The following is a 27,875-nucleotide window of genomic DNA, read 5'->3' as shown; positions in this document are numbered from 1 at the left end:
CGGTTGAACAAAATGAACATCGCAGTCATGAATAATAAAAATGAAAATTATTTTTGAGATCGTTTTGGAATTTTGGTTTAAAAGCTCGGACCACCGCTAATTTGAACCCCTGTTTCAGACAGTCAGTGAGGTTGACGCGGGTCAACTTTGGTTCAAGTGTTGATCAGAAAGTCTGAAACCCGTCGAAAGGGGCTGTTTTAGTTCCATTACACATATGAGGTAATAGTCCAAATAATTTTGACGTCTGGCAAGGCTTCCTGGCATCCCAGATTTGTTTTAAATAGCCTTACCAGACGTCACTAAAGGGAAGGATCTTTTAACTTGCTGCCAGGGTGTCTGAATATTGGCCTTATTATATAAATACCATCCCACGGTACCCATTAAGATTTAATGGAACAGAGATGGGATATGGTGAACAAGATCCCAACACAAAATCAGAACATGTATTAATGTCATAGAATGCCTGACAATTAAAATCACTTCGACATTTATAAAAAGGGACAATCACAGGAACACTTCGAGATATAAGCTAATACTTAGCAGTGTAAAATAGCCTAAAAAGCCTAAAAAGGACATGTTTTCATGTACCACATATGAAGGCATATGACAACCAGAGCGCACATGGTATTTCCTCAATAAGATTGTATTGTGTTATGAGGAATTTTGTCACTCCCTGATCTAAATTTGATAAATAAATACACAGAACAAAAAGAAATGCAATTGGAAAAGACACTTCCCTTTCATTACGGGCATATATATATATATATCTGCTTTCATCAATCTACATTGACATTGGACTCCTTGTAATTTAAATTAAAACACTTTAACAGCAAGAATTAATACCAAATTATGAAATGATCTGCATACATGGTTAGTATAATACTATCATATAGAGCAATGTCATTGTTTGTTTCTCTCTATTTTTGGTATAAAAAAACAGTATTAATTCCAATTTTTATTTTTAATTTTTTTTCAACCTCCTACCCTATATTTTTTCATTATTTTTATTTTTATTCTTTATCCGACCTCCTACCCTTCCTTTTTTAAGAAGAATCCCATAAACCAACTAATAAAAAAAATGTGGCCTTAAGAAGCACAAATATTGTTGTCCATGGCCAAACTGGATGTCAAAACTTTTTGTATTCTGTTTTTCCTTTCATAGGGTTGTTTTCTCATTAATTTTGCTTGTCAAATTCCAATCTTAAGAAAATCTATTCTTTAAAATTCCAAGCCCTTTTAAAAAATAATGTTTATCAGGTCACTTACAAGTGTAACATGAAAAACTGCAATGATTTCTGCAGGCTCAAATAAAAAGGTGTTACTCTCTTCAAAGATTTGAACTTACCGTGATACAATTTTGGTTCTTTTTGATGGTGTGAACATTTCTAACTGTAATGCTCTCTGTGTGAGGAATGATATTGCACAATGAAAGAAACAGTTCCATAACTGAAAGAACAAAATGAGCGAGTTTATAGACATCATTAAGAAATATTGGGGAAAAAAAAATTGGTGGAATACAAAACGAACTACATTGCCTGTCAGAAATCATTATATGCATAGAGATTATAATATGCCATATTCAATATCACACTATCATTTGTTTGAGAATATGGCAATGAAAAAGAACATGTGGTATAATTGCCAATGGGACTACTCTCCACAAATGACAAAATGAAACAGAAATTAACAACTATAGGTCACTGTACAGCCTTCAACAATCTGGCTTTATCAATATCATATGCTGTATCAACCTTCAACCAATACATAGAATTGAGCAGAGCTCTCAGAATTGTGTCTGTTGATGTTGTGTGATGAGGAAAAAGCCATGTAGTATTTTCATTTATTTTGGTTTCTGTTGGGTTTTGATAAAGAATGTACAACATTGACTGATATTGATTTCACCACAGATTGCCAATACAGAAAGGTTGCCATTGATTTTATTACAATATAAAACTTACAAATATTTACTACTATTAACTGACATTAAGGGCATATCCAACAGTTTATTTTTGACGGTGAGAATTTTTTCCCGTAAAGATATTTCATTCTTCAATTGACAGAGAATAAAATTTTGCCAAAAAAAATATTTGTTGTCGATTTCGTTTTTGCAAAAAAATACTGCTGAAAATTGGACATTTTTGCAATTTTGAAGAAACAAACGTTTTTTTATTTAAAAAAAATAAATATGATTTTTTAATCAACATATACTTATATAATGGGGCTCAAATTGAAGCAACATAGTTCAAGATGGTTAGAAAAATCTAACTTTACCATTTAAAGAATTAATTCTTACTCAAATAAAGCCAAAAAAGTCATGGTTATCCCCCAAAACGGCAAGAAATGTACATTTGAAATGCACATTTTAGATTTTTTTAAATATTTCTAACGGTGTCGATTTGACCAAAGTAAGATATGTTATTCTTTGAAAATAATGGAACGTCATAACGTTTTGAAAAATATTTGTCACCATACTCGTTTTTGAGAAAAATCCAGTAATATAATATTGTTTACTATATCCCTTCCGTAAGCCTCACAAATTGCGCCAAAAATTAAGACGTTTCGGGACGTAACGTTATATTTCCCCGCTAATTTTTCAAAGGCAGTGCGACGTTGTTGCAGACTGTGACTTTGTTGGATAGTTGTCTCGATAGCACTCATATCGCATCTTCTTATTTATAATGGACCAGTATCTGTACGAGATAATAATTCCGTTAGCTTTACTATTGTGTTCGTCAAAATTGTGAAACATGCAAACAATTAATCCGAATAATTCAGTCGTTATATTCCGCTGATCTAAGATTACAAGTAGGAGAGATCGATTACGGGGAGGGACTGAATTATTCGGGTTAGCAAACCATGGAATTACAAACTATTAAAATAGTCCCCGTCTCTGGTATACGGTATTTCATCACCCTTTTAAAACAAACGAATTACACGTTAGAAATCCGTTTCTGTGTGTCGGTCTATAGTACAAAGCAGGGTTAATTTTCATATTATATTTACATTTGATGTTTTTGTTCTGATTATTCATTTTATATGCCACTTGACGTCCGTCATCCATAATCATTATTTATTTTACCGTTACTTTACAAAGAAGTGTTTTTCTTACACTGATTTATATTACACTGTCTATATAATTTCACATATCGAAATCAATAAAGAGCATGTGAAATTTTGCAACCAAACACTTGTCTAAAATCTCTCCGACTCTATATTATATATTCATGTTGCAGCTTTGTTTTTTTCTTTCTTTACAGGCTTCTAGCTATAAAAAAAAATCTGTATGTTGACTCTTAGTGTTTTGAATTATATGTGTCGTTGGGTTGCTGTCGTATTCATGTATACCTTTAAAATCTTTTTCATAAAAAAAGGATTGATTGGGTATAGAAATATTCACATCTCTGGACTGCTCCCGTACAACAGTTACGTGTATATATCTCAGATGTATAAATTTGCAGCCTCGTTTAGTCGAAATAAAAATGTCGTAATATCAGACGCATAGAGTAAGGAGAGTTTCGCGCTATCTATACGTTAAAATACCATCTAAATAAATGGTTGAAGCGATATACGAACTTCGAATAAAATCTATAAACAACAACAAAGGTCACATGAATCTTCAAATAAGTCCCATCTGTTGCGCCTTTTGCAGTTGTAGATGAAAAAAATACTTTGATTAACAAAACAGTTCAGTAAGACATTAACTTGGAGAATAAATGAAACGGCCGGAAAATGTTGAATGTTATTATAAATTGTGGCCATTTTTTTCGTGTGTTTTTGCTTTTATGACAAATTTACAATATATAAGTATATGAAAAATAATTTTTCCACATAAACGAGCCTGACTGCCGTGGTATAACGCTTCAATATATGAGTTATTGCATATATACACAATGGAAATCATACCTGTCAACTCACCCGTTTTTTGCGGGTGACACCCGTTATTTTCACCTCTCACCCGGGAGTTTTTCTTTACCCGGCGGGTCCCGGGAATTTCTAACATTACCCGTTTCACCCGGATTTCTGACCGGAATTGTTTCCGGTATTTAGAAGTAATGCGACCTTCGGTTTTATCAGTCTTTTTCAATGTAACCAAAAGTCAAAATGTAGGACTTGTTTACCTGAGCTACGTAACGATATTTTCAACAAGCTACAAGATGAGTTCAGTGACTATCAGTTGACCCCATTAGATGAACTTCCCCTGAAACTGACATTGGTACATTTTGGGGAGAAATGTCCAAGTTGCATGACATTTTTCTTAACAAGCCAAGATTTTTTGTTTTGTCAAAACTTGCTAAAACATTACTGTTTTTTGCCAAACAGCAATGCAGACAGTGAGAGGGCATTTTCTTTAGTAAAGAAAATAGCTACAGAGTTTAGGGCTGATCTTAATAAGGATACACTGTGTGCTCTTCTTTCTTGTAAAATGAATACACATTTGCATTGCTATGAACTGAAACCAAGTGCAGTTCTTTTAAAGAATGCCAAGTCTGCTACTATGGAATATAACAATAGTCTGAAATAAACTTGTATACATGTTCTAACTGTTTTATATACATATTGACTATATAAATTATATGTAAACATATTTTTGTTCTTCAATTGAGCCCGCAAAATGTCGTACGCGTTATGACCTGAGATTTTTTTTCTCAATGCAGGTCATGACCTGACTTTTCATTTTCAGAGGTTGACAGGTATGGGAAATTGTTTTCTGTTCTACTGCCCTCTACATAGTTTGGCTGCATACAATGTAACCACTGATGTAGACATTGATTATTCAAACAACTGAATTCAAAGAGAAAGATGCGGAAAGAAATTCTAAAATTTTCGTTTAGAAATAAGATATAAAATAAAAATAAAATACCAAAACTGGAGTACTGTTTGAGACACTTATCAGTTGAGAACTAATGATTATGCATCACTATATGAAACTGATGAATTGATTGCTCCCGTGCTCCAGTGGCAAATATCTCACGCTTATTTACGACGAGGCGAGAATGAACTGAAGTAAATGATTGATAAATGTACATTATCAAGATATAAAGAGTGTACTAGTGGTAAAATGTATGCCGTACTAGATAAAGTTGAATAATGATATTATGGTATTTCGATGGCTGTTTTTTTTCAATCCTGTTATGGACCCGCTGACTTAAGAGGGCGTGTCTAATTAGTCAAGACCTACACTGGTTTTTTGTTTGTTAAATTATATTTATTCCCTCATACATAAGTAAACACCAACATCGTCAGATATTTTCCACTTGTATGTCAGTGTATATATTACAATGTTTTCCTAGTTCAATGTTTTTTTATTACTGTGTCATCTTTTGTTTTACATTGTTTTCCGGTTAAAGGTCGTATTTATTTAAAGAGCTACTGTAAATATATTAGCACTTCAACGCAAAGCTAGATGCATGATAAATGTTAGTTTTACGCCGTATTTTATTTTTCTCAAGAAACCATTTTTTTTTTCATCTTTCTCAAGTAAAACCAAAGTTTGAGGTTGTTTTTTTTTATCCTGAATGACAATCTCTCGGAAAAGTTTGGTAAAGAACTAATTACAATTTGTGTTGCATTCTAATGCAATAATAAATCATTACGCATTTCCTTTCTACTGTATTGAAGATAATTTTCATAAAACGGAAACTTAAGTGAGTATGGTCTAGTAATGATTATGATAATTGTATTTCTTTTATAATAGACAAAAAGGACAAATATATCTTTTAAGTTTTGAGTTCTAGTTCTGTTAATATTCTGTATGAGTTTTTTGCCGATTCCCGCGTGCCCTTTCCTTTGAGGAAAGAAACCGCCCTTTCCAGACGGCCATTATGACGTCGTTGAAACACCGTGAAATTACGGGGAACAATAGACGACGGTTACGTTTGTTATTACCTCCCCTGAAACTGTTGGATATGCCCTTAAAGTAAATAATTATAAGAGATTTTCAAAAAATTACAAATCAAGAAAATTTTATTCTCAAAGATGTTTTGTCTAAGTTTTCTTTCACCTTTTACAATATATTTTTATTTAAGAAATTTGTAAAAACTGGTCCACCCTTGTAGGTAAAACAAACAAATTTGACAGAAATATATTTTAAAAGATTGAATTCACAATAGGATTTATCATATTGAAGCCTAATTGTCATTAATCAATTATTCATAAAATGTTGGACGTACCTGTTCCTCAAAATCTGTTGAAAACTTTTCATGAATTGTGTGAGCAAAAAATCTTAAGGCACGTAGTATTATGCTGCAAAATAGAAAATATTTTAATAAAAACTTCTGATGTCACATGTGCATGCATTTTTATAATTTTTTCTTCACATTCATCAAAATGATGTATTTTCGAATTGATGGAACAAATTGATAATAACTCTCATATTCTATTATTACAGTACAATAAGGTGCGAGGCAAAGAGGTGATTTGGTATTCTCAACTTTCTATTTGTGTGATTCAATCATGATTTCTAATACAGTTATACAAGTCTTAAGCAAAGCCCTTATTAAAGTCTGAAGAACACGTGAAGTTTAGATATGTGCTTCAATTTATAATGGCTCAAAAAAGAACGCATTCATATCCCTAAATGTCATTCAAAATACAGAAAACTGAAAGTTGACATCTGACAGATGTCAAATCACTAACATGTTCAACTCATTTCAAGCTACTGAAGAAATATGTAGTGGCTATGTTCATTATCTGGCATTAAGTGTGACAGATATATTTGTTTCACAAAAAATAAACTGGTGTTTCGCCAATAAATAACTGATGTTACCCAAAAAAGAAATGATGTTTTCCAATAAAGAACTGATGTTACCCCAACATACCTATTCTGTAACATGATCATCTCTACCCAATCTGAAGGAAACACTGTATTTTCCACCAGAACTCGGAATAATATTAATATTTCCATTAGGAAATCACGTAAGTCTATCGTGTATGAAAACTCCTCCACATACATTTTATAATGTCTATCTGTCATTTGTCTTAAAACACTTAATAACACAGCAACACAACTTGTCTGAAAAAGAAATAAGTTTCATGCCATGATTTCTTAACGTGGTAAATAATAAACTGCAATACTACTAAAGCTTTTTGGAGATTTAAAGCAGACTATGTTATAAAGCTGTTATAATTACTTTTGTTTTAATGAAAGTGATATTAAATGGATTAATGTCTACAGTAACTACAATGAAACATGTTAGCTGATATTAAATAAAGCTATTCAGATCTGCCTGGTTTAAAAGCTTAGAGAATCCTCTCAGACATTTGGTATATGTTCATAGAATAAATTTCTAATGTAAACAAAAGTAGATTTTTTTTAGGTTTTTAAACTTGTCGAACAACTTTTTGTTAACGTTCATTCGAAGCTTGGTTTATGAGTAACAAATATAAACTTTCTTTTATTATGTTCACAACAGTCAGATTTGTTCATCTGACTTTCAGGATTTTGACTATCAGCTTGTATATGGTAGGATTGAATTCAACAACTATTGTGTAAAATCAACTTTGTTTCTTTAAAATATGTACTTTTAAAAATTAAGATACTGTGTTCTAACAAAAAATAATTATACTACATCTTTATACTTTAGATTGGGTACCATCAAACATATTCAAGTTTTTTTGATATTTTTTTTCACTTCATCATATTTAACTTGATAAAAACTTGCAAGAATAAATTCTCTAGTACAATTAGTACATATTGTTACCAATTGCAATGAAACACAAATTAACGTAATAAAACATGCTGTGAACTTCCTTTCTGCAATGATTAACATAATTATGGATGCAGTTAATATGCTGCATGTAGAATGTGTTATTTAAATGCATGAGTTGATATGTATGTTCTTTCCAATGAAGAATAACAATAAATACACAGAGATACATGTACATGTTTAAATGAAACAGAAGAAAATAGTGTGTTTTCTCTCAAAAATCATTATCTACTAAAACAATATTATGAGAAATGCAGATATATTTTCGATAAATATACAAAGATTTTAAATTCTTCCTTTGTCACAGTTTGTGTCTGAAAATGATATTAGAAATTGATATAAGAAAAAAAAGTGTATTTAAGTAATAATCAAGAGATGTAGAATGAACATAGAGACATGCACAGCAACTACTAATGGTGTTGACTACATGAAACAGCTATGGCCTTGCATAATAAACATTCAGATTCTCAGGTCAACATATTTAACAGATGAGGAAGCCTAAAACCCATTTATATTTTGTTCCAGGAGAAATTAAATTTGTTAAGAAGATATTGAAAACAGCAAGGACTAATTCCCATTTTGTTTTGTCAATATCCCTGAAATTTATGAGGTACTGTGGATTCATTATTATTTGTGAGAAACCATTTTGACATCAAAGTTGCATTATATTAGTTTGGATAGATTTTGGCAAAAACCATGACATAAAAATTTCACTAAAATCTGTTTTTTTCTCAATCCTTGAAAACAAATGAATCTACTTTAATGCCTGAGGAACTGAATATTTATCTAACTTGGCCTGATGTGATATGGAATACATGTATTACCCTGCAATATAACACAGCTGAAGACTAAAAATGAAATGATTTCTATAGTCAATATTATTAAATACAACCTACATTACCTTCTTTAGATTGAAAGAAAAAAGTTTAATATTATATAAATGATTTGGAAATAACCTAGAAATTTGCATTTTTCTTCCTATTCAAAAGAAACATAGATTCTTCAAATTTGTTACAGAATTTGGATGAAGATTTCTTTTGATACATCATAATTGGGTTAAAATAAATTCTCTTTTCTAATTACAAGAATATTGCTTATAACAAAAAAAATAATTTAAAATAATTTAAGAAATATTTAAAAACCAATAAATGCTATTATTTTTATTTTTTTCTCTACTGACAATATGATGGTTTGATATGAAAAAGACCCAGAGTTTCACATGTTGAAATTTTCCTGTGTTAAAACAAACTTACTGCTACTTTGGATTTTCTCTCCAAAATTATGGCTGCCTGAATGATAGTTCTTAAATTCATTCTAATAATTTCTTCTATGTCCTCCTCATGAGAACCCTGAAATATACAATTTATCATACATGAAGCAAAAAGCATGAACATGTATAGCAGAGGTTTTATATGTTGCTATCCATTTTGCACCTTTAAAAATGACAAATAAAGCACACACATGGTTTTCTTATTAAAGTAAGTTTGTTGATAAGTGTTGATACAAATTCTGGAGAAGAAAAAAAATACAAAACCAGATGCTCTGCATGGCACAGCTTTATATGACCGCAGAGTTTGAACCCTGAACATTGGGGCAAGTATGGACACAACATTCAAGCTTGATACAGCTCTGAATTTGGATTGTGATTAAATAGTTGACACAACACAGGTTTCTGACACATAATGAATGTGGTCTAAGGACTTAAACTTAAAAACTTTAAATTTTAAATTGGACATTACCTATTATGGTCCAATATCCAAAATCTAAATACATGGTTAGATTCAGCATATCAAAGAACCCCAAGAATTCAATTTTTGATGAAATCAAATAAAGTTCAATTTTGGACCCTTTAGACCCCAATGGGCCATTCCAGCTAATATCTGCTAAAGGGGGATGGATGGTCCTTTCTGAGGGGTGTGAAATTTATACATCTTTGGGGTGAAATTTTTGGGTTTTTCATCTGACACGTACACTTATACGCAATAAACTTCTGAGGGTCTTGCAGCAGTAAATAATTAAAAATGATTACATCTTAGGGGTTACAAAAATGCCTATGTCAGATCTTAGGGGTGCTTTGGAATGTAGAGAGTTTCGTATCATGCATTATCTGGTATTGTATTCAAAATTCTGATGGGTAATATCCTTGCAGTAAAAAATTCTAATAGGTCATTTTTTCCCATGAACGCCCATTCACCCAATATGAACAGAAACTCTACATCTGATAGGTCTTAATTTTTAGATCTGATAGGTAGTTTTTCATGATGTTTTTTTCTGATACGTATGATAAAAAATCTCCCCATCCATCCCCACCTGTTAGAAATTAACTGGCCCAATGTACCAATCTGATAACTGGGCCCAAACATAAAAAATCTAAATACATGGTTAGATTAAGCATATATCAAAGAACCCCATATACAATTTTTGTTGAAATCAAACAAAGTTTAATTTTGACCGCAATTTGGACCAACTTGAAAACTGGGCCTATAATCAAAAATCTAAATACATGTTTTGATTAAGCATATCAAAGAACCCCAAGGATTCAATTTTTGTTGAAATCAAACAAAGTTTAATTTTGGACCATGATTTGGACCTTGAAAACTGGGCCCATAATAAAAAATCTAAATACATGTTTAGATTCAGTATATAAAAAAAACCCCAAGAATTCAATTTTTGTTGAAATCAAACAAAGTTTAATTTTGGACCCCAATTTGGACAAACTTGAAAACTGGGCCCATAATAAAAAAAATCTAAATACATGTTTAGATTCAGCATATAAAAAAAAACCAAGAATTCAATTTTTGTTGAAATCAAACAAAGTTTAATTTTAGACCCAAATTTGGACCAACTTGAAAACTGGGCAAATAATCAAAAATCTAAGTACATGCTTAAATTCAGCATATCAAAGAACCCCAAGAATTCAATCTTTGTTAAAATCAAACTTAGTTTAATTTTGGACCCTTTGGACTTTAATGAAGAACAATTTGAAAATTGGACCAAAAATGAAGAATCTACATACAGTTTCAGCATATCAAAGAACCTCAATTATTCAATTTTTGATGAATTCAAACAAAGTTTAATTTTGGACCCTTTGGGCCCCTTATTCCTAAACTGTTGGGACCAAAATTTCCAAAATCAATCCCAACCTTCCTTTTATGGTCATAAACCTTGTGTTTAAATTTCATAGATTTCTATTTACTTATGCTTAAGTTATGGTGCGAAAACAAAGAAAAATGCTTATTTGGGCCCCTTTTTGATCCCTAATTCCTAAACTGTTGGAACCTCAACTCCCAAAATCAATCCCAACCTTTCTTTAGTGGTCATAAACCTTGTGTCAAAATTTCATAGATTTCTATTTACTTAAACTAAAGTTATAGTGCGAAAAACCAAGAAAATGCTTATTTGGGCCTACGACTACGGACAACGACGCCAACGTGATCCCAATATACGACCAAAAATTTTTTGCGGTCGTATAAAAAATGTTTGAGTCCTAGCTTAGTAGCTAACTGTAAATGGATTTTTGTTTTCATTTTGCCTATATTTCTATACATTTAAGTGGTGTTCTTTCAGTCAATACACCACCCCATTATATAGCTTTCATCTTATATTTCTTGTAGTCTAGTCATAAATTTGCAGGGTGTCTTTAGTATAAAATTTGAATGGATTGATTGATTTGAGAACCACTGTCCATAGACTGGAAAATTGGGTAAATAAGATTGAAGTTACATGCACTAATGTTGACAGGCTTGTGATACAGTAGTTGGACTGCTTAGACCACTAGTCCACCAAGGTCACCTCAAATTTGAATGAATGAATACAAATTTAATTGTTAACAAATGCAACTTACAAAATCTTTACTATACATGACATCCATGATATCACTAAGTACCAGTATACAGTCCTCCAATTCCTCCTTCTTTTCTTCCATCAGTGACTTGGTGTGAGAGAGAATCATGGAAAGTAGAATTCTACGACATTCTGTAAATAAATCATATTATAAATTAGAGATATCAGAACCTTAAGTGATATTATTAAGTAACAAATTGATAAAAATGAATAAGAGATAAATGAATGGCAATATGATGAGGATAATTTAGGATATTAAATTAAAAAAATTAAAAAGTTCAATACAATTCTCAAATGGTCGGATGTGTTGGTAAGGCATACCATTGTTTACCTTCAAAGAAATTTATGTGTGTGTTTTTCCCCTGAAGATAAAAGACGCCTCTGTAAAATTCATAATGTAATACAATTTCTCAAGTAAGGAGAAACAATCCATCTACAGTTCAAATGTGTGTCTCCTTTAAAAACCTATGTGCATGACAGTTTGGGTTTTACTATTAACATAAGGCATATAATGATCAATGTTTTCATGAACCAGTTAAATAATATCAAAGACAACAGTGATACTGACCTGGATATTTAAATAAATCACTATGTACAAGGTCATCTATACACTTCAACTTCTGTTTTGTTAATCTTTCTTTTGGCACATTATTTATAAACTCAACCATTAAACGACTGAAAACAAAAGAAAATAGAGGTATAAATGCATGAAGAATACAATAATTTTGATTGTGGCTTTTATATATTCCAACTTGTTCACTTTACCTGTGTTTTGATCCATGTTTTGGGTATCTCTAGTCAATTTTTTATGAGAATTCTCATGTTGAAATACATATTGCAAACCAACAAACAAAGGCAATAACTCACAGAAAATAAATTTTGAATTAAAATGATTATATAATCATCTACACAAGACCAATTAAAGATGAAAACTCCAGTAAACAAGAATGTGTCCTTAGTACACGAACACCCCTCGCACTATCATTTTCTATGTTCAGTGGACCGTGAAATTGGGGTAAAAACTCTAATTTGCCATTAATACTAGAAAGATCATATCATAGGGAACATGTGTACTAAGTTTGAAGTCAATTGGACTTCAACTTCATCAAAAACTACCTTGACCAAAAACTTTACCCTGAAGTGGGACAGACGGATTGATGGACGGACGAACAAATGGACGAACGAACGGATGAACAGACCAGAAAACATAATGCCCCTCTACTATCGTAGGTGGGGCATAAAAAATGTTGAAGGGGCATAACTTCTGCATAATTTTGTCAGTAAAAATGGTGGCATAATATGCTGACCAAAACTTGCTTGTAAATGATCATCATCTTATCAACAAACTTACCTAAGTTCTACTAAATCAAACACCTGAGCAATATCTTTTATTGCTGAACACATGTACTTCAATGCTGAACCCTAAAATAAACAATCAATAAAACTTACATTCAAAACAGTTTATGTATCAGCAACGTGTGTGTAATTTTTCTGGTTCAAAACTAAATGAAATAATATATTTTACTGGTAAAATAAATAACAAGAGTGCACACACTGAAATGTCTTGCCTTCTTTACTAATCATTGATATTATGTTGATACTCCTAAATATAAAGCTTTATTACGACTGTCACATAAACTTAACATGAACCATGAAAATGAGGTCAAGGTCAGTTGAACCATATGCCAGGCAGACATGTACAGCTAACAATGCTTCCATACAACAAATATAGTTGACCTATTGCTTATAGTTTAAGAAAATAGACCAAAACACAAAAACTTAACACTGAGCAATGAACCGTGAAAACCAGGTCAAGGTCAAATAAAACCTGCACGACTGACATATAGATCATAAAATATTTCCATAAACCAAATATAGTTGATATCTTACTTATATGTAATATAAGTTTTGTTTATACAAACAAGAGTATAATTAATATCTGGTGAAAGATGCTGACATCATTGATACTTTTAACATCATTGACCACCTGTTTTAGCTTGAGTATATTTTCTATGGTATTTGACACTTTGAGGTTATGGAGTCTCAACAGGGAAACATTAATCTTTTTCTAATCAGATATATGTCACAAGCAATTACTCTTGGTGAGGAAATGCAGAGAATGAAAACAGATCTTATAAATTTATTTAACAGCAATTAGTATATCATTCTGAAGGCCAAGTGAGGTCAGTCTCCTCCTCTATATGATTGACATACCCAATCTGTGTGTGAAGCCATATGCATGGTCTTTGTATAATCACTGTCTAGGTTCATAGCAGTCTGACTAGTTGATATAGTTTAAAGAGCTATTACTATAACCACTGAACCATGAAAATGAGGTCAAGGTCAGATGACATCTGCCCGCTAGACATGTACACCTCACAATCATTCCATACAACAAATATAGTAAACCTATTGCATAAAGTATGAGAAAAACAGACCAAAACACAAAAACTTAACTATAACCACTGAACCATGAAAATGAGGTCAAGGTCAGATGACACCTGCCAGTTGGACATGTACACCTTACAGTCCTTCCATACACCGAATATACTAGACCTATTGCTTATAGTACCTGAGATATGGACTTAACCACCAAAACTTAACCTTGTTCACTGATCCATGAAATGAGGTCGAGGTCAAGTGAAAACTGTCTGACGGGCATGAGGACCTTGCAAGGTACCCACATACTAAATATAGTTATCCTATTACTTACAGTAAGAGAGAATTTAACATTACAAAAAATCTGAACTTTTTTTTCAAGTGGTCACCGAACCATGAAAATGAGGTCAAGGACAATGGACATGTGACTGATGGAAACTTTGTAACATGAGGCATCTACCGCGGTATATACAAAATATGAAGCATCCAGGTCTTCCACCTTCTAAAATATAAAGCTTTTAAGCAAGTGAGCTAACACCGCCGCCGCCGGATCACTATCCCTATGTCGAGCTTTCTGCAACAAAAGTTGCAGGCTCGACAAAAATGTTTTATGACATAATCAGACTAATGATGAATATATTTATAAAACAATGGTACAGAGGATTTTTGGTTACTGAGCTAGAAGTGTATAGACATTTTTCCATTTATGCTTTATGAATGAAAAAATTAACCTAAATTTTTACATCAAGATATTTTCTTTGCTACATTATTTTTTCCTTTGAAAATTCACTCGTTGGAAGATTGTGAATTATCACTAAGAAATAGTCATCAGATTTAACACAGTACTATATTATTGAAGCATGTCATGGCTTGTGTGTAGTTTTCTTAGCTGACCATGCGTTATGTCTTGTGTTTAATTTTCTTACCTGACCATGTGTTATGTCTCGTGTGAAATAAACACTTTTAAAAGTTTTGACTGTTTTGACTGGTCTGAAAAATAACCTAAATAAGCAGTGTGTTGTGACTGATGTGTAATAACCACCTGTGCTATAACATATGTATTAATTTGAGGTAACAGTGTGTTATCACTTGTATGTAAATATCTTAGTGCTGTGTTGTGTTAATTTGTGTAGTTTTTTTATAATTACCTGAGCTAGTAGTGTGTTATCACTGGTGTGTAACATCATACCACTTATTGCATGAAGTAAATGTTTCATTGTTTGTTCAAAGGCAACTTTCCCTTTACCCTCCTCCAATCTACAATCAAAAAACAAATTTCTTTCAAACTGGTTTAGGCAGAAAATACTCTTGAATATATAAGATTGTAACCTAAACATGGTTAGAAATGATACTTTGAATAGATACGGTAAAAAAAAAACTATTAAATTTCAGCTTATTTATTAAAGTTATGACTTTTTGTATTGTCTGAAACTTCATAAATGTATATAATTCCAACGTTTTAAAAAATCACCTTACATAAATGCTAGCAGTAAGAAACATATCTATTCTATTTCCTTTTACAAACACTACAATTATTTGTTTTTAAATATAAATAAACACTGCCAGCAAGAAACATATCTTATCTATTTATTATGTACAGACACTTTACAAATGAACTTACAAATTAAATAAGCTCCTTGACTTGACTATAAATTTAAACAGATATTCCAATGACTTCATGGCCTTGACCAGATACTTCTGATTAACTTCTGTTGCTCTATCTACATATTCTCTGAGTAATGTTGTTAGCTTTCTGTAAACAGATGTGAAATACAGTTAGTTAAGGGTGTACTTAGGTGAGGTTAGGTGAAAATTACTGAATTAAGAAGTTAAAATTGATACTATAAGCTGGTAGAGCATCAATTAGGATAAACATAAGCTAAAAATATTGATAGGTCATGAACCTCCTTTTTGAGATATTTGAGAATTAAAATATGGCGGGAAAAGGCTGACTCGGACTTTTACCTTATATTTGCATTGGTATTATTGGCTCTCAAAACAAAAGAGAAAATTAAGAATCTTCTAAAATTTTGGTAAATGACCTTTCATGAGCTATTTAGTCTTATGTGAAAAAATAAATGGGTGTTATGGGGCAATATATTTTACATTGTATTGTATGGAAAAACACCAAGGAGTCCGAACATTTGACACAAATTCCAAAACCTCACCTAAGTACATCCTTAAGAAAAGACCAGCAGCTGTCAGAATTACAAAAACTTAAGTGTTTATTGATTGCTCCTATTTGAAGATTATTACATGATTTTGTTATCTTACACATGCTACTAATTAAAAGCTAAAATTTGTATTAAAGCATGAAGAATTGGAAATTTCATAATAAATACTTAAATTGCATTATAATATTGATTGGCAAATAATTGTGAAAAGGGGAGTTATTTGGAAACCCTCTACCTGTACTAAAACATGGTGGTCATGTTAACTTATTCTGAAGTAAATTACACATCTACTGACTGTACAAGCATAATCTAAAGAAAAGACCTATCTGACTGATAATTTCATTTTTTTCTTTTGACATTTGGTTTATATGTCATGAGTTAAAACAATAAGAGTTCCCAATTGTTGTTTTAACGATTTTAACAGAAAATCTATAACTTATTCTGAAGTAAATTACACATCTACTGTACAAGCATAATCTAAAGAAAAGACCTATCTGACTGATAATTTCATTTTTTTCTTTTGACATTTGGTGTATATGCCATGGGTTCCCAATTGTTGTTAACAATTTTAACAGAAAATCTATGACTTTGCTTGAAAAAATACTCACTGGTAAGCAGAAGGGAAACTGAAGGTATCAGTAATGTAAGCATCTAATACTGGCCTGAACTGGTGATACTTTCTGTCTGATATCAAACCAATTATATGTACCTAAAATGGAAACAATGTAAATATCTGCTTAAACCTACTACCGGTACTCTAAATAATAAATGTGGTAAATATCTACATACAACATTTTACACACAATGGTTTATAATAATAAATCCATTTACATGGTCAGAATAAAAAGTAAATACTAGCATCTGGTTTATATATTATTCATTTTTTCCCTGCAGATGTTCAGATGCTTTTCCAATGTTCCAAAAGTGGTCAGGGATTTTCTGAAGTTAAATCTTCCTTTTATTTTTTTTATGAATATAAGCTTTGATGCCAGATCTTTGATGGACTCATGAAATATCATAGGATCGTTCTGATAATTCTGTTTTATATAACTAGTAAAAGTTAAAATTTGTTTCAAAGTACTTACCAAGCATTCAAACACTTGACTATCATATGTGTCTGATATTGTGTTCTCTATCAATATTCTAAATAAGGAATCCAACAGATCTTGTAAAAACTACAATACAATAAAAAGTATGCTTTTGGTGTTTTAATCTAAAATAATAAAAATAATTGTTTATGCTATGTTGTGATGCTTTGAGACACCATCAGGAATTGAAAACTGGCTGCTAGCATTTCTGAGTGCAATGAAAACTGGCTGCAAGCAATTCTAAGTGCAATGAAAACTGGGCACTAGTAAAACACAAGAAACCAGATGCTCCGCAGGGCGTAGCTTTATACGACCGCAGAGGTTGAACCTGAATGGTTGGGGCAAGTATGGACACAACATTCAAGCTGGATTCAGCTCTAAATTTGGATTGTGATTAAATAGTTGACACAGCATAGGTTTCTGACACAGAAAGAATGTGTTCTAATGAACTTAAAATTTTTGTTTTCTCTTAGAGCAATTCACTATGCTGTTGAATATTAATCCTCTCAAAAAAATGTTTGAAGAAATTTTCTTTTTTATTTATGAAATTTCAAATGAGAAAAATTGAACCCAATTTTTTTAATCACATCCCCCTTTCCCTTATTCCAAAACTAATCTCAATTAAAATTTCTAATGGAGTTTGCAACAATAACTACTCATTTAAATACATCATAAAATATTAAGATGTAAAAAAACTGCTTGTTATCACTGAATGGTAAAGATTATTTTAATTTATCAGTTGGTAGTAAAAAGTGAATATACATTGTATATTGTATATAACAAAGATTTAAGTTGATTCTGGACAAAGAAAGATAACTCCAATTAAAAAAAAATCTTGCTATTGCACAATATTTTGCAATTAGATATTTCTTGCTTACTATTCTGGACAAAGAAAGATAACTCTAATTAAAAAAAAATTTGCTATTTCACAATATTGTGCAATTAGATATTTCTTGCCATTGCGCAATACTGTGCAATTGAAAAGACTTGCTATTGCACAATACTTAATATAATAATTTTAGATCCTGATTTGGACCAACTTGAAAACTGGGCCCATAATGAAAAATCTAAGTACATTTTTGGATTCAGCATATCAAAGAACCCCAAGATTTCAATTTTTATAGCTATAAATACGTTACCATCATAAATTCTGAGTGTAACCCCAATTGCGTCATAGGTCAGATGGAAAATCCCTACTAAAAATAAACGTACTCTCACTGGTCCGGACATATACCCCTGTTTGCCCATATTCTTCCATTCAATTTCCATCTGCGACATCGGTCACACGTGCACATCAAGTTTTACAGATTCAACAGAGAAGTGTTTAGTTTGTTTTGAATAGCTTAATTGCTTTTCATATATATTGTGTATTTTATTGGAAATATATTCCCTTGTTTTGTTTAAATTTCTAAACAAATTATTTGTGTTTTTTTTACTAAAGTAAAATTTATTATGGACTTTAATTTGAATAGTCCGTATGTAAGTATTCCTGGTTCGGACTATCTCTTAGATGGGTCACTACCTTTAAGTCCCCCCCAAACTACCAGTACATTGACCGGAGTTTCGACAACGGTGTCTGGTAATGCTACCTATCCGACCCTTTCACAAGGTTCGGCCATGCATTTTAGGGGGGTACCTACGTCAACTTCGGTGACTCATACTTTATCTAGGCCTGTTAATTCAGCGGGTACTATTAGTTCTGTCCCAGGTACAGCTATGGGCTTGAACTTGCCAGGTTCTAGACCCCCATTATCCTATTGTGGGTATATGCTTCCAAACACGGGCACACAACCTTTACCCTCATGGTCTCAGCCACCTTGGCCACAGTCTTACCCTTATGGTGGGTTTATGCCAAACCAACCTGGTTTTTGGCCTTATAGGGACAATTTCTATGGTCCCCCTTCTGGGGTAGCTACTGCACCACCTTTAGCTCCTGCTCTACCCGTAGCAGTATCTTTGACTTCTGCAGTAGCTCCTTCTACCACCGTACCCGACTCTCAAGCTTCTAGTTCTTCTCATGGTACTCAGGTTTCTGATCATGCATCACCTTTGGATGGTTTACAGAAGTTACTTTTGGACTTTGGTGAGTCTTTCAAGGCTGAATTTAGCACTCTATCCAGTCGTATGACTCTACTGGAGAATAGAGTTTCTTCTCATCAACATTCTCCAGCTAAGTCTGTAGAATGTGATGAGAGGGAGGATGACGAGCTTTCTGTTTCCCCTGGGAGTCATGAAAGGGCTTTCCTCACTGATGAGGATGTTGAAAGTTCTTCTTCTCCCAAGGTATCGAAGACGGCCCCTGAGCCTTCTTCTAAGTCAGCTCAACAACCTCCCACCAAGGAGACTGAGGATCCTCCTTCCTTGAAGGATCTTAGGGATAAGGTGTATACCTTGATGAGGGATGAAGCACATATCCCTTTTGCCTCTCCTTCCAAGCCGAAGAAACCTTCTTCAACTTTTGAAGCTTCCTGTGGTATTTCTCAGGATACTGTGACTTCTCACAATTCTTTTCCTGAATCTGGCCATATGGCTTTTGCTTTACAATTTATTAATGAAGGTATGGCTAATTCTGCTAGTGAAAAGGTTGCTAATAACAATATCTCAGGATTTGGAATGTCATCCTTTTCTGATCAGGTTAAGTACAAGGATTTTGATATCTTTGATTCTTCACTGGGTAGACTTGTTCCCAATTGTGACAAATCTATGTCATCTTTATTGGGAAAAAAGCCAGTAGATGGTCTTCGTCTCACTCAACCTGTTTGGTCAAAGACTGAGAATCTCCTTCGTAGTGCTTCTCAAGTTCTTGGCACAGCCGAACATTTTCTAGCTGCAACCGGACATTTGCTTAACAGCGAAGATTCGGTTGTTCCAGCAGAAGTACGATCCTTCTTACTTCAACTGGATAAAGCTTTAGGTTCATCTCAGTTGCTTTTAATGGGTTCTATTGCTAATTGCACCCTATCTAAAAGAGCAGAGTTTCTTGAAAACATTTCTATCGCTGAGCCTTTGAAAGATTCTTTACTGAAATCTCCACTCTCTGACAAGATGTTTGGTTTACCCTTACAGCGGGTTCAAGAGGAACCTTACAGCGGGTTCAAGAGGAACTCAGCAAAAACCCTCCTCCAGTCAAAGTTAGTGTACAAGTTACTAATGGCAAGAGGTCGGTTAATGCTACATCTAGTTCTACTAGTACTTCTGCTTCAGGTGGTCCTCCTTCTTCTGCTAAGAAAAGGAAGAATAACTACGGCAAACCGCAGAACAAACCCAATAACTCAGGAAAAAGCTCAGGTAAGCCTTCTGGTGGTTTTAAGGGTTCCAAGAAACCTGGGTCTAGTACCTAGGTTCTTGCCCCCTCGTACGTTATTGACAGCTTCCCCAGGGGAAAATTTACAACAAGTTCCTCAAAAATCAATACCAGTAGGGGGGAGGTTAAGTTTTTTCCTAAATCAGTGGAAGAAAATTACCTCAGACTGTTATGTGCTGTCAATAATTCGAGGGGGATTAACACTTCAGTTCAAGAACCCACCTCCTCTGTCTGCAGTTCCAATAAGTTTGTCTCATACTCAAGACCCAGTAAAGTGTCAACTTCTATCAGTAGAAGTGGACACAATGTTACAAAAAGCTGCAATAGAGGAGGTGTCGATCTTAACTCTGTCTCCGGGATTTTATTCCCGTCTTTTTCTGGTTCCAAAGAAGACTGGAGGAATGAGGCCGGTCATAGACCTATCTATTCTGAACAAATTTCTTATTGTTCCCCACTTCAAAATGGAAACAAACAGATCCATCAGGGCTTCAATCCTTCCAGGAATGTGGACTACTTCTCTGGATCTTTCAGACGCGTATTTCCACATTCCCATTTCCCAAACTTACAGGAAATACCTTCGCTTCGTTTGGAACAACAAAGTTTTCCAGTTCAAGGCTCTCCCTTTTGGCCTGTCTACAGCCCCTTTGGCTTTTACAAAAATCATGCAGGCAGCTATAGCTCACCTACATTCCCTGTCTATTCAGATTCATTCCTACCTGGACGATTCCCTTCTCAAGGAATTTTGCCCAATCAAATTGAGGGTTCAGACAGATTTGGTCATCAATTGTTTTCTGTCCCTAGGTTTCCTTATCTCTTGGAAAAAGTCAGAGATAATTTCGTCTCAAGACTTTGTTTTCCTGGGAGAACATTTCCTAACCAGTGTAGGCCTAGTCCTCCCACCAGAGGAGAAATTTACAAAACTATGTCAGAAAATACATTTATTCCTGACGGTTCAATCAGTCACAGCACGTCAATTCTTGCAACTTCTGGGTCTATTGAACTCTCTGGCAGATGTAATTCCATTGGGACGACTTCACATTCGTCCGCTTCAGTTTTATCTGCACAAGTTATGGATTGCAGCTTCACAAGAATGGGAAGCATTGATTCCAATCACTCAGCCTTTATTTCCACACCTTCAATGGTGGTTAGTACGGGAAAATGTAATGAGGGGCCTATGTCTGTTCCCTCAAATTCCCAGTCTAACATTATTCACAGATGCCTCCACCCTCGGTTGGGGAGCATATCTGGAGGGGCTTACAATCTCGGGAGTCTGGAGTCCAGATCTTTTGGAAGAGCATATCAATGTATTGGAAATGAAAGCAGTTCTGTTTGCACTGAATCATTTCCAAATGTCTCTAAAGAATCAGTCTGTCATTCTGGCCACGGACAACACAACAGTTGTAGCTTATCTCAAGAATCAGGGAGGAACTCATTCACCTTCTCTTTATCAGATAGCCAGAGACATTCTCCTTCTGTGTTTTCAACTCCAGGTTCATCTAGTGGTGAGACATATTGCGGGGCACCTCAATATTCTAGCCGACACTCTATCCAGATCCCTTGCTCCAGTAAACACGGAGTGGGAACTACTTCAAGTAGTTTTCAAAGCTGTGACTCTTCATTGGGGGTCACCTCAGATAGATCTGTTTGCGACCAGTCTCAATCACAAACTTCTAACATTTGTGTCTCTGGTTCCGGATCCAAAATCTTTTGCGGTAGACGCAATGAGCCTATCTTGGAAAGGAATGTTCGGGTACGCCTTCCCTCCTTTCAGGTTTCTCTCCCCAGTACTTCAGAAAATAGCAGGGGAAAATTGCAAGATCATAGTTATTGCTCCAGCATGGCCAAAACAGTCTTGGTTTCCAGACCTTCTGCGCCTTTCATGTGCTTGTCCTCTAGTTCTACCTTTGAGACCAGACCTTCTGTCTCAAATCAAGGAGCAACCAAGCATCTCACAAAGTCTGTCAGAGACTCCACTAGCATTGTCTATGATGCAAAATGGTCAATCTTCTCAGATTGGTGTAGTGAGCGGGAAATTGATCCTTTCCAAGTCACTGTACAACAATTAGCAGACTTTCTAGTTTTTCTTTTTGAATCCAAAGGATTATGTCCCTCTACTATTAAGGGATATAGATCAGCTATCTCAAGAACTATTCATATTTCTGATGGCCCAGATTTTGGAATCAATGAGCATATTTCTCTTTTGGTTCGTAGTTTTAGTCTTGAAAGACCAAGACAAAAAACTTTAGTTCCTAAGTGGGACCTTGGACTAGTTTTATCCTTTTTAAAACTTCCTCCTTTTGAACCAGCAGAAACAATAGATTTAAGGTTTCTTTCCTATAAATGCTGTTTTCTTTTAGCTTTGGCTTCTGGACGGAGAAGGAGTGAAATCCATGCCTTCTCTATTTCTGATGCTTGCCTTCGATTTAACAGGGATAAATCTTCTGTTACTCTTTTAACGGATCCTGCTTTTTTGGCAAAGAATCAGATTCCAGATAAGGGTGCAGAACCAGTTGTGATTCCTGCACTCCCTAGCGATTCTATTTCTGTACTTTTATGTCCAGTAAGAATCCTTTCTATTTATCTGGAAAGAACGTGTAGTTTACGTTCTGTTTCTAACTCAAGACTCTTTATTCCTATTAAAAAAGGAATCTCAGATCTTTCTGTTAAAACTATTTCTACTTGGATATGCAAATGCATATCTTTAGCTTATGGTTCTTCTAAGGCAGAACTTTTAAATAGTTTTAATGTTAAAGCCCATGATGTTAGGGGTATCTCTACATCCTGGGCTCTGTTTAACAGTGCATCTTTAGAAGAGGTACTGTCTGCAGGTTTCTGGAGAAATGAGAACTCTTTTATATCTCACTACCTCCAATCTATGGCTACTTTTGCCGAGAGTTTATACTCTCTTGGACCTATAGTTTCAGCACAAAGATTGAACTTTCCTCCTGTTTCTTCTGTTACAGGGGATTCAGCTTTACGTTAGATTCTGTTACTCAGAATTTATGATGGTAACGTATTTATAGCTATAAAATATTCAAATTTTAAAGTAAATTTGGATTTTATTAGATAAATACTTACCATCATAAATTATAGGTCCCATCCACCTCCCCTTCATCCCCTTTCCTTATGTTTCTGTCTTGAGGAAATTGAATGGAAGAATATGGGCAAACAGGGGTATATGTCCGGACCAGTGAGAGTACGTTTATTTTTAGTAGGGATTTTCCATCTGACCTATGACGCAATTGGGGTTACACTCAGAATTTATGATGGTAAGTATTTATCTAATAAAATCCAAATTTACTTTAAAATTTGAATATTTTGTTAAAATCAGACTAAGTTTAATTTTGGACCCCGATTTGGACCAACTTGAAAACTGGGCCAATAATCAAGAATCTAAGTACATTTTTAGATTCAGCATATCAAAGAACCTAACTGATTCATTTTTTGTCAAAATCAAACTAAGTTTAATTTTGGACCCTTTGGACCTTAATGTAGACCAATTTGAAAACGGGACCAAAAGTTAAGAATCTACATACACAGTCATGACAGTTAGATTCGGCATATCAAAGAACCCCAATTAATCAATTTTGATGAAATCAAACAAAGTTTAATTTTGGACCCTTTGGGCCCCTTATTCTGTTGGGACCAAAACTCCCAAAATCAATACCAACCTTCCTTTTATGGTCATAAACCTTGTGTTTAAATTTCATAGATTTCTATTTACTTATACTAACGTTATGGTGCGAAAACCAAGAAAAATGCTTATTTGGGTCCCTTTTTGGCCCCTAATTCCTAAACTGTTGGGACCTAAACTCCCAAAATCAATACCAACCTTCCTTTTGTAGTCATTAACATTGTGTTTAAATTTCATTGATTTCTATTCACTTAAACTAAAGTTATTGTGCGAAAACCAAGAATAATGCTTATTTGGGCCCTTTTTTGGCCCCTAATTCCTAAACTGTTGAAACCAAAACTCCCAAAATCAATCCCAACCGTTCTTTTGTGGTCATAAACCTTGTGTCAAAATTTCATAGATTTCTATTAACTTAAACTAAAGTTATAGTGCGAAAACCAAGAAAATGCTTTTTTGGGCCCTTTTTGGCCCCTAATTCCTAAAATGTTGGGACCAAAACTCCAAAAATCAATACCAACCTTCCTTTTGTGGTCATAAACCTTGTGTTAAAATTTCATAGATTTCCATTCACTTTTACTAAAGTTAGAGTGCGAAAACTAAAAGTATTCGGACGACGACGACGACGACGACGACGACGCCAACGTGATAGCAATATACGACGAAAATTTTTTCAAATTTTGCGGTCGTATAATGAGCTATTCCTTTGGAAAACTGTGTCAATAAAAAGTACTTTCCATATAAATATGATTATTCAACGATTCATGTGAAATTGTTTGTAGACTATTTCTATTTACTTATTCAAGTAAAATTCATTAATACATGGTATATATGAAGAAGTGCATTTATTTTCTCAATTCTTATAAATGGAAGAATTTTCTTAGTTCACTTTTGGTCATTCAAGGCAAGGATATGGTTAATTGTTTTTAGGTACTTGGACATTTACTGACTATGTTTACTGATGACCTGGATGTTCCATGCAAAGCAAATGTTATGCCAGCTATTTCTTCGGAAGATTTCAATAGTTTTTTTTTCATATTTCCTACTTCTGAACATTACATTTGTCTAAAAATTAAGTATAGTTTAATTTCAACAAAGCAGTATGTGAATATTTTACTCCTTTTTTGATGATTATCAGGATACCATAATTTAGGTGGATGTTTATTCAATAAAAATATTAGTATAGGTTTCCTACTTTGACTATTTCCTCTCCGTCAACATGCATCAGTTTTTCTAAGTGAAGTCGAAGTGCTGATGGATCCAACTCATTCAATAATTCCTGCCACTTCAACAACCCTAGAATATCCACTGCAATAGAAAAAATACTGACATCAGTAATTTTTAACAGCAAATAGTAAATTCTGGATAACTTTACATGGTATAATCTGGATCAGTGGATAATTTTAAAGATATCTAAGCCCAAAAACTGAAGTAAGTTTATACAGCAGACGAAAAAAGATATGAATAGTCCATAAAAAAAAATTTCCTGTATTTTTTTGTTTTTTTGTACATAATCTAAGCCACCCACAGATAATTTCTTTAATTCTGTATAATTCTTAAAGTTGTTACCCCAAAAATATTTCCACCCAACACATTTTGATTACCGTTTCTACCCACCACAAACACGTTTTCAATAATGGAAAATACCTTGAAATAATGTATAAAAAAAGAAGATGTGGTATGATTGCCAATGAGACAACTCTCCACAAGTGACCAAAATGACACAGAAATTAACAACTTTTGCCAATTTTCACAGAACAAACAAAAGCTCTGATCTGGAAGCTCTTTCTAAAGAGAACAGACAGAGATGTGGGGCTGCATAGTATTGCATTCAGTTCCTTGGTTTTATTAAACTCCACACCATAGTGTATCAATTTTGTAGTGAAACAAATGCTCTGATTTTCAAAAGTATGTCATTTTAAAGGATATGATAAGAACATTATCATTATGTGTGAGTTTTGTAGAGCAAACAAATGTATTGATCTGGAAGCTATCTCTTTGACTAAGGTAAGAACATTACCAAATATGTGTGAGTTTTGTAGAGCAAACAAATGTATTGATCTGGAAGCTATCTCTTTGGCTAAAAGAAGAACCTTACAATTATGTGTGAGTTTTGTAGAGCAAACAAATGTATTGATCTGGAAGCTATCTCTTTGGCTAAAAGAAGAACCTTACAATTATGTGTGAGTTTTGTAGAGCAAACAAATGTATTGATCTGGAAGCTATCTCTTTGGCTAAAAGAAGAACCTTACAATTATGTGTGAGTTTTGTAGAGCAAACAAATGTATTGATCTGGAAGCTATCTCTTTGGCTAAAAGAAGAACCTTACAATTATGTGTGAGTTTTGTAGAGCAAACAAATGTATTGATCTGGAAGCTATCTCTTTGGCTAAAAGAAGAACCTTACAATTATGTGTGAGTTTTGTAGAGCAAACAAATGTATTGATCTGGAAGCTATCTCTTTGGCTAAAAGAAGAACCTTACAATTATGTGTGAGTTTTGTAGAGCAAACAAATGTATTGATCTGGAAGCTATCTCTTTGACTATGAGAAGAACCTTACAATTATGTGTGAGTTTTGTAGAGCAAACAAATGTATTGATCTGGAAGTTATCTCTTTGACTAAGAGAAGAACATTTATATGTTGTACTGTTATACCACTGTCCCAGGTTAGGGGAGGGTTGGGATCCCGCTAACATGTTTAACCACGCCACATTATTTATATATGTGCCTGTCCCAAGTCAGGAGCCTGTAATTCAGTGGTTGTCGTTTGTTTAAGTGTTACATATTTGTTTTTCGTTCATTTTTTTTGCATAAATAAGGCCGTTATTTTTCTCGTTTGAATTGTTTTACATTGTCTTATCGGGGCCTATTATAGCTGACTGCACAGTGTGGGCTTTGCTCATTGTTGAAGGCCGTACAGTGACCTATAATTGTTGATGTCTGTGTCAATTTGGTCTTTTGTGGATAGTTGTCTCATTGGCAATCATACCACATCTTCTTTTTTATATTACCATTATGTGTGAGTTTTGTAGAGCAAACAAATGTATTGATCTGGAAGCTATCTCTTTGACTAAGAGTGAATGGTCCACTAAACAGAGGCACTTTACTGTCTTTGTGTATGCCTTGTTCTTCGAGGTCATCCCTAGTACACGGCAGATCTAAGTATGGTGCTTGTTTATCATCTTTTTTCTCTATCTGAAATTACATTTTTGAAAATGGTGAACTACAAGTTACTCAATGTCACACAAAAGATCATTTTATAATTGTGATTTTTGTCAAAATATTTTTTTTATATCTGCTTCAAACTGTGAGACAGTAAAAATATATTAAATTCAATTAAATTAAATACACTTAATCTAAAATTAATTGCCTCTTCATCCTTTTAACAATAACCATTCTAATATTTGTAATAAATGTCCCAAAAGGTATCCATAAAATAACAGTATTTTTCATCAAATAAAAAATGGAAAAACTATATAAAAACGTTCTACCAAGAAATGTATGTAAAACTGCTAAGTTATAGGAAAGAGTTAATTTGTGTGGTTTTCTATGACAAATAATTCTTAAATAAATGCAGTTCTCTGTATACTTTTATAAAGTCATTAACATAAGACACCTGTTTCTCTGATATAGGTATATGCTTTTGCCAGGAATTGCACAAACATGGTTTTATTGTTTAAGCTAGAGTTTACTATAGTAAAAAATAAAGTAATTTTCAAATTATTCAGTCTGAACTGGTGAATAAAAACA

The 27,875-nt window shown here is 33.5% G+C and overlaps 1 protein-coding gene across 20 annotated transcripts in view; it reads right to left on the bottom strand.

The window, feature by feature from the left end:
- The window catches only part of LOC139521918 (dedicator of cytokinesis protein 1-like), a 110,574-nt gene that overhangs the window by 35,371 nt on the left and 47,328 nt on the right, over nucleotides 1-27,875 (bottom strand). For 11 of the 20 annotated variants that reach the window (XM_071315665.1, XM_071315667.1, XM_071315657.1 and 8 more), the window contains 14 exons: nucleotides 27,137-27,320; nucleotides 25,321-25,433; nucleotides 17,188-17,277; nucleotides 16,711-16,811; nucleotides 15,550-15,681; nucleotides 15,077-15,185; nucleotides 12,901-12,971; nucleotides 12,118-12,224; nucleotides 11,551-11,681; nucleotides 8,960-9,055; nucleotides 8,531-8,554; nucleotides 6,819-7,012; nucleotides 6,171-6,243; nucleotides 1,346-1,446 (listed from right to left, as the gene is read on the bottom strand). In XM_071315665.1, coding sequence (XP_071171766.1) covers nucleotides 1,346-1,446; nucleotides 6,171-6,243; nucleotides 6,819-7,012; nucleotides 8,531-8,554; nucleotides 8,960-9,055; nucleotides 11,551-11,681; nucleotides 12,118-12,224; nucleotides 12,901-12,971; nucleotides 15,077-15,185; nucleotides 15,550-15,681; nucleotides 16,711-16,811; nucleotides 17,188-17,277; nucleotides 25,321-25,433; nucleotides 27,137-27,320 — 1,526 coding nt within the window. The remainder of the gene's footprint in view (nucleotides 1-1,345; nucleotides 1,447-6,170; nucleotides 6,244-6,818; nucleotides 7,013-8,530; nucleotides 8,555-8,959; nucleotides 9,056-11,550; nucleotides 11,682-12,117; nucleotides 12,225-12,900; nucleotides 12,972-15,076; nucleotides 15,186-15,549; nucleotides 15,682-16,710; nucleotides 16,812-17,187; nucleotides 17,278-25,320; nucleotides 25,434-27,136; nucleotides 27,321-27,875) is intronic. The other 9 variants (XM_071315668.1, XM_071315670.1, XM_071315671.1 and 6 more) reach the window with 1 other exon arrangement.

Source organism: Mytilus edulis, chromosome 4 (genome assembly GCF_963676685.1).
Source record: "Mytilus edulis chromosome 4, xbMytEdul2.2, whole genome shotgun sequence".
Taxonomy (NCBI): Eukaryota; Metazoa; Mollusca; class Bivalvia; order Mytilida; family Mytilidae; genus Mytilus; species Mytilus edulis.
Note: the sequence above shows the minus strand (reverse complement) of the source record. Positions and strands in the feature narration are given on the sequence as shown.